Source organism: Bos javanicus, chromosome 16 (assembly GCF_032452875.1).
Source record: "Bos javanicus breed banteng chromosome 16, ARS-OSU_banteng_1.0, whole genome shotgun sequence".
In the NCBI taxonomy this organism is placed as follows: Eukaryota; Metazoa; Chordata; class Mammalia; order Artiodactyla; family Bovidae; genus Bos; species Bos javanicus.
In genome coordinates this window covers 63,594,919-63,607,069 of record NC_083883.1, presented here as the reverse complement: position 1 = coordinate 63,607,069, position 12,151 = coordinate 63,594,919, and the positions used below count along the sequence as shown (strand labels likewise).

Genomic DNA, 12,151 nt, shown 5'->3' with positions numbered 1-12,151 from the left:
CTGCTATTACGGCAAACTGGCCTACCATTTCTGTGACTCACTGCCTAGCTTTCTGTATATGGGTTTCTCGTGTTTGTTTATAGTCTGCTCTGACCCTTAGAAGTTTTCAGAGCATAAAACTTAGAGGAACATCTATGCTCCGTGAGACTGTGCAAAAGGCAAAAAATACATCTGCAACACATGGCTGTCCCCTTTTCACTTGAGTGATCTCAATTCAAGACAAGTCCCACTTGCCCAAAACATCATGTAGAAGTTTCTGGTCTGTGGAATATTCAAGTAAACTATCTCATTTTACTATTTACAACTAATGAAGGACATAGATATTGTTTCCTCTTTTCAGATGTGAAAACTAGAAGTTCAGAGAGGTTAAGTGACTTTCCCAAGGCCACACAGCTGGTAAGCAGAGCTGCTGGGATTAAAACCTAAATCTTCCTTGTCTAGATCCCAAGACTAGTCATGGGTTTGGGAATTAAATGCACTTTTTTTCTAGTCTCCCATTATAATTTAGTAATTGACTTTGATCAACTTATTTCCTCTAAGATTTGTAAGGTAAGGATTAGATGAAATAGTGCCAAAAACCATTTAGTATGAGGTTTTATGAATAACACAAGTATGATAAACTCTAGCTATGCTCAGCAGTATGAGCATTAATCACAGTACTGAGAAGAGAAGCGAAAAGCAAAGGAGAAAAGGAAAGATATAAGCATCTGAATGCAGAGTTCCAAAGAATAGCAAGAAGAGATAAGAAAGCCTTCCTCAGTGATCAATGCAAAGAAATAGAGGAAAACAACAGAATGGGAAAGACTAGAGATCTCTTCAAGAAAATTAGAGATACCAAGGGGACATTTCATGCAAAGATGGGCTCGATAAAGGACAGAAATGGTATGGACCTAACAGAAGCAGAAGATATTAAGAAGAGGTGGCAAGAGTACACAGAAGAACTGTACAAAAAGATCTTCACAGCCCAGATAATCACGATGGTGTGATCAATGACCTAGAGGCAGACATCCTGGAATGTGAAGTCAAGTGGGCCTTAGAAAGCATCACTATGAACAAAGCTAGTGGAGGTGATGGAATTCCAGTTGAGCTATTTCAAATCCTGAAAGAGGATGCTGTGAAAGTGCTGCACTCAATATGCCAGCAAATTTGGAAAACTCAGCAGTGGCCACAGGACTGGAAAAGGTCAGTTTTCATTCCGATCCCAAAGAAAGGCAATGCCAAAGAATGCTCAAACTACCACACAATTGCACTCATCTCACACGCTAGTAAAGTAATGCTCAAAATTCTCCAAGCCAGGCTTCAGCAATACATGAACCGTGAACTTCCTGATGTTCTAGCTGGTTTTAGAAAAGGCAGAGGAACCAGAGATCAAATTGCCAACATCCGCAGGATCATGGAAAAAGCAAGAGAGTTTCAGAAAAACATCTATTTCTGCTTTATTGACTATGCCAAAGCCTTTGACTGTGTGGATCACAATAAACTATGGGAAATTCTGAAAGAGATGGGAATACCAGACTACCTGACCTGCCTCTTGAGAAATCTGTATGCAGGTCAGGAAGCAACAGTTAGAACTGGACATGGAACAACAGACTGGTTCCAAATAGGAAAAGGAGTATGTCAAGGCTGTATATTGTCACCCTGCTTATTTAACTTATATGCAGAGTACATCATGAGAAACTCTGGACTGGAAGCAACTAAGCTGGAATCAAGATTGCCGGGAGAAATATCAATAACCTCAGATATGCAGATGACACCACCCTTATGGCAGAAAGTGAAGAGGAACTCAAAAGCCTCTTGATGAAAGTGAAAGTGGAGAGTGAAAAAGGTGGCTTAAAGCTCAACATTCAGAAAACGAAGATCATGGCATCTGGTCCCATCACTTCATGGGAAATAGATGGCGAAACAGTGGAAACAGTGTCAGACTTTATTTTTGGGGCTCCAAAAATCACTGCAGATGGTGACTGCAGCCATGAAATTAAAAGATGCTTACTCCTTGGAAGGAAAGTTATGTCCAACCTGGATAGCATATTCAAAAGCAGAGACATTACTTTGCCAACAAAGGTTTGTCTGGTCAAAGCTATGGTTTTTCCTGTGGTCATGTATGGATGTGAGAGTTGGACTGTGAAGAAGGCTGAGCGCCGAAGAATTGATGCTTTTGAACTGTGGTGTTGGAGAAGACTCTTGAGAGTCCCTTGGACTGCAAGGAGATCCAACCAGTCCATTCTGAAGGAGATCAGCCCTGGGATTTCTTTGGAAGGAATGACGCTGAAGCTTAAACTCCAGTACTTTGGCCACCTCATGTGAAGAGTTGACTCATTGGAAAAGACTCTAATGCTGAAGGGATTGGGGGCAGGAGGAGAAGGGGATGACAGAGGATGAGATGGCTGGATGGCATCACTGACTCGATGGACATGAGTCTGAGTGAACTCCAGGAGTTGGTGATGGACAGGGAGGCCTGGTGTGCTGCGATTCATGGGGTCACAAAGAGTCGGACACAACTGAGCGACTGAACTGAACTGAATATTTTTGAGAACTTATTAGGTGGAAGGCTCTGTTCTCTGTTAACATAGAGAACTACCATATGATCCAGAAATCCCACTCCTGGACACATATCTGGAGAAAACCATAATTTGAAAAGATACATGCACCCTGATGTTCATTGCAGCACTATTTACAATAACCAAGACATGGAAGCAACCTAAACGTCCATCAACAGATGAATGGATAAAGAAGACATGGGACATTTATACAGTGGAATATCAGTCAGCCATAAGAACTAATGAACTAATGACGTGCAGCAACGTGGATAGACCGACAGAACATCATCCTAAGTGAAGTGAGCCAGACAAAGGCAATGCTGTCACCTATATGTGGAATCTTAAAAAAAACGATACAAATGAAGTTATACACAGAAAAAAAGTAGACCCATGGACATAGAAAACAAACTCACGGTTACTATTATTGAAAGGGAAAGAAGGGAAGGTATAAATTAGGAGTTTAGGATTAACATACATCCATTACTATAAATAAAACAGAAAACCAACAAAGACCTACTGTATAGCACCCACAACCATACTTGATATTTTGTAATAACCTATAAAAGAAAAGAGTCTGAAAAAGAATATATATATGTATAATTGAAACATTTTTCTGTAACCTAAAATTAATACAACATTGTAGATCTACTATACTTAAACAAAAATAAATGTTTAAGTAAAAAAAAACCATATAATTAATTCATTAATATTATAATCGGTTATTACTATTTCAGCCTATAGTGATCTCTGTCCTCTCTTATTTTCCCCAGTTCATAGTCCCTCCAATTATTTACTGTAACAGACTCACATGATTTTATCTGTGATGATAATCTGATAACCTGGATGTTATGATATATGATAATTGGGATGATACTCTATCTTATTTATACTCATCTTTTACCCAAATAGCAAATGTTCCTTAAGAGCGGGATCCTGGTTTCTCTTAGTTCACCTAACACTGTCTACCCCGTTGCTACCCGCCCTCTACTATCACCAGCATCACCACCACCACCACCTCCTCCTCCTCCTCACATGCTGGTCTAGGCCAGCAGAATAGAGAAGCATTTTAAAAAGGATACAGTTTCCAAACAAGGTGAGCACAATGAAGTAGATTGCAGACCACATACCCGAGCTGACCCCACCCTGGGAGCGGATCCCGTTGTACATCACCTCATTCCAGTCCTCACCCGTCAGGATCTACGCAAAGCACACAACAGGCAAATTAGAGCCCTGGGTTGGATGAGAAAATGGGGTCAATGGAAAGGGGAAAATTCTGAGTCAGGGTGTTTTCCATTTACCCTCTTGTCAGGGAGGAAAAAAGTCACACCCATGAATAATCCTCAATTGCCTTCTGATATGTAAGAGAATTTTAGCCATTGAAAATGGAAGCAGAATATCAAAAGGAAAAGTTCTATTCCTCAAAACGTAGAATCTCCGGTCTCCCATCCCACACCTCAGCTTTGCCAAGCCTACGGGAAACACACAGATCAGGTGGTTCAGGCACTGATGGATCATCTTCTGGAGCTGCCAAGATACAGCTCCTGAGGCAGCAGCACTGCTGGAAAGAGCCTCAAGGGCTCCAGTTCCAGAAAACTGAGTTCTGGTTCAGTCTCATATTCTGGCTAAATAGAGTTCTCCTTTAGCTCTTAAGCATCACCAGTTTTAAGTTTCCTCCCATGATTAAAAAAAAAAGAAAAAAGGATTGGATGGGGGTGGAAAAGATTCTTCATTAAATGGACATGTAAGTTAGAAAGTACTTCAAATTTCATAAAACCAGAAATGTGATGTTACTGAATGTCTTTGACTTAACATCTCTTGCAAACTCACAAATGTAGGGAGAAGGCCAACAAGATCATCACAACAGAGCTCTTTTATTATTCGTTAACAGAGCTATAGAAATCCTAGGAATTACAGTGGTGATGACTACTCAATAAGCAAAAGTAGTAAGTACTGTCTGAGAGGAGCCTGGAGAGGAAAGGGAGGACTCTCTTACAACATCATCACCTTGAAGGATGTGCACCAAGGGATCCCAAGTAACATTTTTAACATCCTCATACCTGGAATACAGTCATGATGGCTGCAGGGAAGGTGTCAAAGTTTGCGGAAGGAGTCCCATCATTAAAGTTGAACCTGAAAAGGAGATTCAGAGAGAATGAAATGAAAATCTCACACCAAGTTTTCCCTTCCCAAAATTATGCCATTTTCATCACCCCTTTCCCCTTTCTTCACATCCCTGTCTTCCCTACTCTCCTCCCATTCCAGTAACTTACGAAGATGGTTTTAGTGATTACTACCGGGAACTGTGCACTTGAAGGGCACTGGTGATGGGATCTGGATTTATCTTGACTCACAAGACCCCAAGCTGCTCCTTTCAGGGGCAGCTCCAAAGGGAGAGGTCCCCTCAATAAGAACCCCGTATGGTATGGAAGGATTAAAAACAGAGACATTCGTTTCACACATAAGGTGCATGGTTGATTTGGGCCATGGACAAGAACAAACACATGGAAATATGGTGAACAAACTGGTGACCCCAGAGCTCACAGGATGAAGATGAGGTTTTGAGGCTGCTTTGGCTGGAAACTTCATTGGTGCTTACCTGCCCCCAAACAGCTGCATTCCTAGCAGAGCAAAGACAACAATGAAGAGGAAAAGGAGGAAGAGTAAACTGATGATAGACTTCATGGAACTCATCAAGGAGACCACCAAATTCCGGAGGGATGCCCAATACCTACAAAAACCCAGACAGCGTTATGGCAGTGAACCAGATACCAAATTACCCCCAGGCCCAGTTGGGCATCTGCCTGGAGACCTATGAGTTAAGCTGCATCTGTATACTTGTAGGAAGGAGAGATGGAGCAATAATGTGGCTTCCCTTGGGGAGGTGGCACAGGAGCTGGCACTCAGGCATTTTCCCGGGTTTGGTCTTTGGAGACGGAAGAGAAGCTGAAGCGTGGAGTAGAAAGTAGGGTGAGGAAAGGGATCCTGTGGTGAGGATGTAACGCAATATAATGTGGCAGAGAGGAGCTTCCACGCCCAGGGGTGGTTGGGAAGAGTCTAGCTTCTAATCACTTACTTGGTTATTTTAAATATTCTTAGAAGCCGGAGAGCTCGCAGGACACTGATTCCGAAAGATGTACCAGGTCTGAAGATGGCCCAGACTACTTCAAAGATGCTGCCCACTGTGACCTAAAGAGCCAAAGCCAGCCACAGTGAGAAGAAAAGGCAAAGGGGGAAGGAGGGGGAGGGGGAGGAGGGATTCCTCAATCAACAGTTCTCATTGGGCTATTCTGAAGTTAAACCTTTCCCTCCCCACTCTTCCTCCCTCCAATCTTCTTCAAAAGTCGCTCAGTCCTGTCTGACTCTTTGCAACCCCGTGAACTATACAGTCCATGGAATTTCCCAGGCCACAATACTGGAGTGGGTAGCCGTGCCCTTTTCCAGGGGATCTTCCTAATCCAGGGATTGAGCCCAGGTCTCCCACACTGCAGGCGGATTCTTTACCAGTGGAGCCACCAGGGAAGCCCACCTCCAACAGGACCACCTATTTGTGAAGGCTGCCAAGGAAAAATGAGACTCTACCACTTCTCTCCCCACTCTCCTCGCTAAACTTCCTCCTTCATACTGTAGATTGTTTTACCAACTGCTCTGTCTTTCCTGAAAACTACAAGTCATTCACCACTTCTGCATAGATTTGACAGCTGTACTGTTCTTATTAAAACACCTTGAACAGACAGACAAAAGAGCAGTCCTCAAACAAGAAAACAAATTTAAATGAATACAGGTTGCTTTCCAATAGAAAAACTTCTGAGAAGGTCCACATTCTCTCACTGGCCTAGAATTTAGTGCTAACAAGAATATTTCAGTCACCTGTGCATGAAATGCCTTTCAGTCACTCAGGCCCCACACACCTGGATGTGATGGTACTAATTATGGCATAGACTCTGATTGCTATAGGAAGCAGCAATGTCAAATTAGCCATTCAATTTGTTTTATGTTTTAATTATATGTTTATTGAAGGTCTAATACATTCCCCACATTGCACTAGGAGAAATAACAGAATTTAATCCTCGCAGCAATGCTGAAAAGTATGTACATAAGGGAACTAAGATAAAAATGGTCTTTCACTAGTTCTTATGCCTGAAAATTGCCTCTACCCAGAAGCATATGTTCCAAGTTAAAATGCAGGTTGGCAAGTGCTCAAAATCGTTAGCACCTAACTGGAGATTTGGCAGAAAAAGAAGTGGGTTTGGCAGGAGGAGAGGTGGTTCAGGAACCCAAAGTTTTGCAACCTAGTTCTGCTGCTAGCTGGCTGTGTGAACTTGCACACGAGGTCCCCTGTTGACTCATGTGTAAATGGGTAGCCTAATTCCCAATGCTTCACATCGTGGGCAGGACTGAAAGTGACAGAGGAGAAAAATGCATGTGAAAGCACCTTGAAGAGCATTGATAATGCACACATTTATATGTCATTATTATTTAGGAATGTGGACACTGGGTGAAGTCTATGTGGGGACTTGCTAATATAAGAGGGTGTGTGTGCATATGAGTATGAATGTTTAAGGGTGTATCTAGATAATTTTCTCAATTTTAAACTGAACTAAAAAATAAATATATTTGTTTCTCAGTTTTGATCAAACCACTTTCCGGAAACAAGTCTTTTGTTCTTCTCTCCCAGGCTTCCTCCAAGGTAATAAGCAGTTCAAAATTCTGGCTATGGGGAGCTTTGTAAAATTTACTGGGCTATATACACTGAAGTGTTTACTCTCTGGTGTGCGTGTTACACATTTCAGTAAAAACATTAAAAATAAAAGAGCATTTCAAAAACCCAAACAAATCCTCCTACGGCAAGTGTTCACTCATTCCTGACCTCCCTTTGGCTAATCCTATCTATCCTCCTTTAATAAATTCTGATTTCAAGGCTCCATGCTGAGCCCCGGAGCAAGGTGCTTATCTCAAACCACAGCATAGCAACCCCAGGCAGAAAGATGGGCGGCTCCAGGGCACTTACCCCAAAGTCAAAGCAGTTGAAGGAAGAGTGAAAATAAAGGCGAGGCCCCATGCCGTACATCTTCAGGGACATCTCTAGAAGGAAGAGCCCCAGAAACAGAAACTCTGCATAGTCTGAAAGCATTAAAGGCAGAAGCATTGGTTCCATGGACGGCATGGGTTCCTGTCCTCCCCGACCCCTCCCCACCACCTACGGAGGAGCCCTCAAGAGCAGCGGGACCCACACGGGCAGGACAGTCAGTGACCACGGGCCAGGTCAGTGCCAGGCAAAACCTCTCCTTGTCTGAACACACTCAGGCCCAGACTGAGTCCCAGCACACTCCACAGGTCAGCTCTGCTCTCTTCTGACAGGTGGGTTTGTCACTGCCATTTATGTGGCAGATGGCTTTCAGGAGACAGAAAGGGCTTAAGCATGGCTTTGATGAAAGAGCTGGATTTAGTCTTCACACACCCAGCTGTGACAGCCTCCAGGAGACTCACCCGCACCCTGGGGCAGCCTTACCAAGGGCTGACCTGTACAGGTTTCCTTTCTGGTCTGCTGAAAGTATCCATTTCCCTAAGAACTTGCCCCTAGGACTTGGGTGACCAAGACTCCCTAATCCCTGAGCCTCCTGAAGGCACTAAGTGAAGGCCCTGGATTATGCAAGGTGTAACACTATGTTGTTGACTCATCACTGAAGATTTATTTATCCGATTCAATAATGAATGACAGCTGGAAACAGTCATGGGATAATCCCTGAAGACAACTCTGGCCTCGGCCACAACGTGGCAGAGAGGCAGAACTCTGGGCGGGCAGAACCACTGCCAAGCCCACGTGACACCTTGCTCTCTTGACATTCACACACCAATCGAGCGGCAGCCGTGAGAGCCAGCAGTCAGCATCCACTTACAGAGAAGGTGGGTGAGCCACTGGGGCTGGTTGTGGTGGACAATGGCCACACAGGCGGTGTTGAGAGCCACCAGGCTCAGCACGATCCAGTAGAAGACCTGGGACTTAACCATGTGGCGGATAGAGATCCGCAAAAGTCGCTCCTTGTGCCGGAAATAGGAGGCCCCGTCCACCTTGGCGCTCTTGATGCTGGCTCGGGCGAGAGGTGTGCCTAGCAAGGGAGAAGGGAGGAGGAAGAATGAGGCTGCAAAAGAGGTCACCCTCCATGACAAAGGGGCATTCATAGGTCCAGGTGGGCAGCTCTGGTCCCAGGGCTAGGGGACTGCCCCGTTGCAGACCCTGGGGCAGCCCCATGTTACGAGCTAAGAGTTTCCACAGCGCAGCAGGGAATTCTGCTTTTCCTCTGGGCACTCTTGGTCCTAGGAAATGGAAGGATGCCCCGGGGCAGGATAGCAGGCATCCAGCCGGTATCTTGAATTCTAATAGGATCCTGTTTATGTTTGTAACAGATTGAGCTTTTCTTTTTAAATATGCTTCAGGCACTGGAATCATTCTGCTGCATTTGTGATTTTTCTACCCCTGGCAACCTGAAGCAGTGATGAGCTCTGTACGCCTCTTCTGCCTTTCAGGATGAAGTCAAGACCCTTCCCTTTTTTTCTGAAGAAGAAAAGTCTGCCATCGGCCAGGCTAAGAGAACCTCGGATGGAACAGCAGGCAAGTTATAGGGTTGTCAGTGGGAATCTGTTTAAGCATCACATGGAAGCAGGTGATGCAAGTAGGTAGATGTTACTATGATTAAGCAAATGATTGCAGTTTCTCATATGGGCCTCCTCAGTGAACAATATCCCAAAGTGGGTGCTCATTAGCACATCCAGGAGAGAGGATACACACGCTGAAGAGATACATCTGCCACACTTGAAGAATCTGGGTTGGATTCTTGGCCCCAAACCCCGTGTTTCACATAAACATTATCCCTTGGTCCATTTTTTTTTTTCTTCTTTAAGTCACTGTTGATGAGATTAGATTCCAGTGCCTTTCCCTAATTACATCCCAAAGTTCTGGATTCTCTGGGCTCCCCTCCTCCTTGTGGCGTTTCTCCTAAGATAGGATGCTCCCTTTCACGGGAGGTTCAGAGCAGTGAAAGATGATCCAACAACCTCCACTCACCCACAGAGGAGATGTCCACGCAGTGCTCATCGCTGGAGTCCCGTGCCATGGCCTCGGTCCGGCTCCTTTTGATGGTTGCCCTCCGAAGCACTACACCAGGGAAGCGAGAGGCAGAGAGAGGACATGAGAACCACCGGATCAGTTTGGTCAAAACAGGACTGTGGCCTAGAGGCACCTGTGACACAGGCGCCTGCCTTTAAATACCCGAATCAGGGTGAGAGAAGTGGCAAACGTCTACAGAAATGCGGCTCCCCTGCTCAGCAGCGCCTCTGACACACGAGGCTCTTGAATCCCATGCAACAAGGCTCCTGACTCCTTGCGGGAGCTCTTCTAAACGCAGTAGGTAAACAGGCACCCTGTATCTATTTGCTCTGGCTCTTCATAAACAATGTCACTTCTTGCCAGTGAAAGTGGTCCCAAGATGCCCCCCGCAAACTGTCAAAGAAGATCCGTTTCTGAACCACTGGTTGTATGATGGCCTTTTCATTGCCCATTATCAATCACACGCCCTGGAACAAAACAACTCTTGGATTTCATTTTCATCACTTTAAAAAGCATTTAAACTCATGACTCAATTCCCTTCCTTTTAAAGCATGAGGGATTTTATGACAGAGAGACTCGCATTTCAAATCCCAAAGCACCCCTCTTTTCTTTCTTTCTCCTCTTTTGATCAAGACACATAGCCGCCGCAGATGAGGGGGCAGATGAGAGAGCAATGAGGCCTTGGAGCACTTCCTTACCTTCTAAGGCTGACGTTCCAGCATTTTTGTTTTCTTCAGCAAGCATGACTTCCTCTATATGGAAACAAATGGTTTAGTAAATTATGGGTAAATGCCAACTTATTTTGCGAGATGAAAATCCCTGAGGAACAGCTCTGGCTCCAGGGCAACGTGGAGAGAGAGTGGAGTTCAGAGCTGGTTGCAGGCACCAGCATCAGAAAGACATCAAGGGTCACAGACAAGCATCAAAACAGAAAGGAAGGTCTTTGGTGAAGGGGGCACTGGGGGTGATGGGTTAAGACTCAGCTCTTTGTCTGATACACCGTTTAGGAGAATAAACAGCTCTGAGAGCGAGAGTTGATCTTTTTAACTAAAATCCTCCTAAACTGAAAAAAATGAAAATTTCCATTTCTGTTTTCTTTTATGCAGGTTCCTTAAAGCTATTCTGGCAACAGGAGGTTCCTTAATTTTGCTTGTTTGCAGTAGCCCCCAGGTCATAACACCTCCCCCTCACTCAGAAGATGAGACCACGTTTATGGGGTCTAGCCTACTTCTTTCAGGAAGGGCCGTAGGAAGATGCTCACCGCCCCTCAAAGAGAGGAGCAGGCTCGTGGGCTTGCTTCTTCTCCCCCCACCATGTCCATCCTGCTTTATTGAGCAAAGCCTGAGTTGAAGAGGCTTAAGCCCATCATGAAACTGTCCCTGTGACATAATAAACTATAAATATTTGGTTTTTGTTCACCATTCAGGCACAGAGCTTCCAAAGCCCGTGGGACACACTGTCTTTTGTATGCTAATGAGATGACTCACAGAGGGAGAGGCCTAGATAGTGTAAGGAGGGGGGATGGTCACTCAAAAGACACCACCACATGATTAGAAGGTTGTAGCTTTCAGGAGGGGAGAGGGGCTTGACACTATCAGACACCAATGGTCGATGATGCAATCAATCAGGTCTACACAAGGAAACCTCCATTTAAAACCCTACATGGGGCTTCTCTGGTGGTACAGTGGACAGGAATCTGCCTGCCAATGCAGGACAAGTTCGATCCCTGGTCGGGGAAGATTCCACATGTCATGGAGTAACTAAAGCCCATGTGCCCCAACTACTGAAGCCCGAAAGACTAGAGCCCGTGCTCCTCAACAAGAGAAGCCACTGCTATGAGAAGCCCACACACCACAACGCGAGTAGCCGCCACTCACTGCAACTAGAAAAAGCGCGAACACAGGAACAAAGACCCAGCACAATCAAAAACAAATAAACAAGTCGTTTTTAAAAAATCAACCAAAACATACCCCTATATGATGGGGCCCAGGTTGCTGATAGGTTGCCCATCAGGGTGCTAGGAGGGTGACGTGCCTGGACGTGTGTGTAGCTCTGTCGTTCACCCATTATCCCTACCCCCTATGTCATACCCTGTGTATCTCTTGAATTTGGCTGTTACTGACTTGTATTCTTCGTAATAAACTGGTGATAGTTTTTTCCTGAGTTCTGTAAGTCATGCTAATGAATTAGCAAATCTGGAACCCTTTGAACTTGTCCTCAGCCAGGAAGAAGTACAGGTCACCTGGGGACCTACTGTGGCTGGTGTGTGAAGGAGAGAGAGGCACATTCGGTGGAGCCCTTCGCTTGTGGGGTCTGCACTCACTTTGGGTGGTGTTTAGTGTCAGAACTGAATTGAATGGCTGGATACTCCACTGGTAATAGAGAGGGAAAGGGCTGGTTGGCGTCAGGATGGCATTATTTGGTTGTTGGCACTTGTAAAACCACCACTCAGTTCCCTGGACTCCCCTCTTGACCTCCCCAGGAGCAGTCCTGTGCTCCACAGAGGTGT

The 12,151-nt window shown here is 45.0% G+C and overlaps 1 protein-coding gene across 2 annotated transcripts in view; it reads right to left on the bottom strand.

Moving 5' to 3' along the window:
• Positions 1-12,151, bottom strand: part of LOC133228063 (voltage-dependent R-type calcium channel subunit alpha-1E) — a 338,653-nt gene that overhangs the window by 87,443 nt on the left and 239,059 nt on the right. For both annotated transcript variants that reach the window (XM_061383395.1, XM_061383394.1), the window contains 8 exons: positions 10,341-10,394; positions 9,601-9,690; positions 8,435-8,644; positions 7,546-7,658; positions 5,611-5,723; positions 5,134-5,265; positions 4,595-4,667; positions 3,617-3,734 (listed from right to left, as the gene is read on the bottom strand). In XM_061383395.1, coding sequence (XP_061239379.1) covers positions 3,617-3,734; positions 4,595-4,667; positions 5,134-5,265; positions 5,611-5,723; positions 7,546-7,658; positions 8,435-8,644; positions 9,601-9,690; positions 10,341-10,394 — 903 coding nt within the window. The remainder of the gene's footprint in view (positions 1-3,616; positions 3,735-4,594; positions 4,668-5,133; positions 5,266-5,610; positions 5,724-7,545; positions 7,659-8,434; positions 8,645-9,600; positions 9,691-10,340; positions 10,395-12,151) is intronic.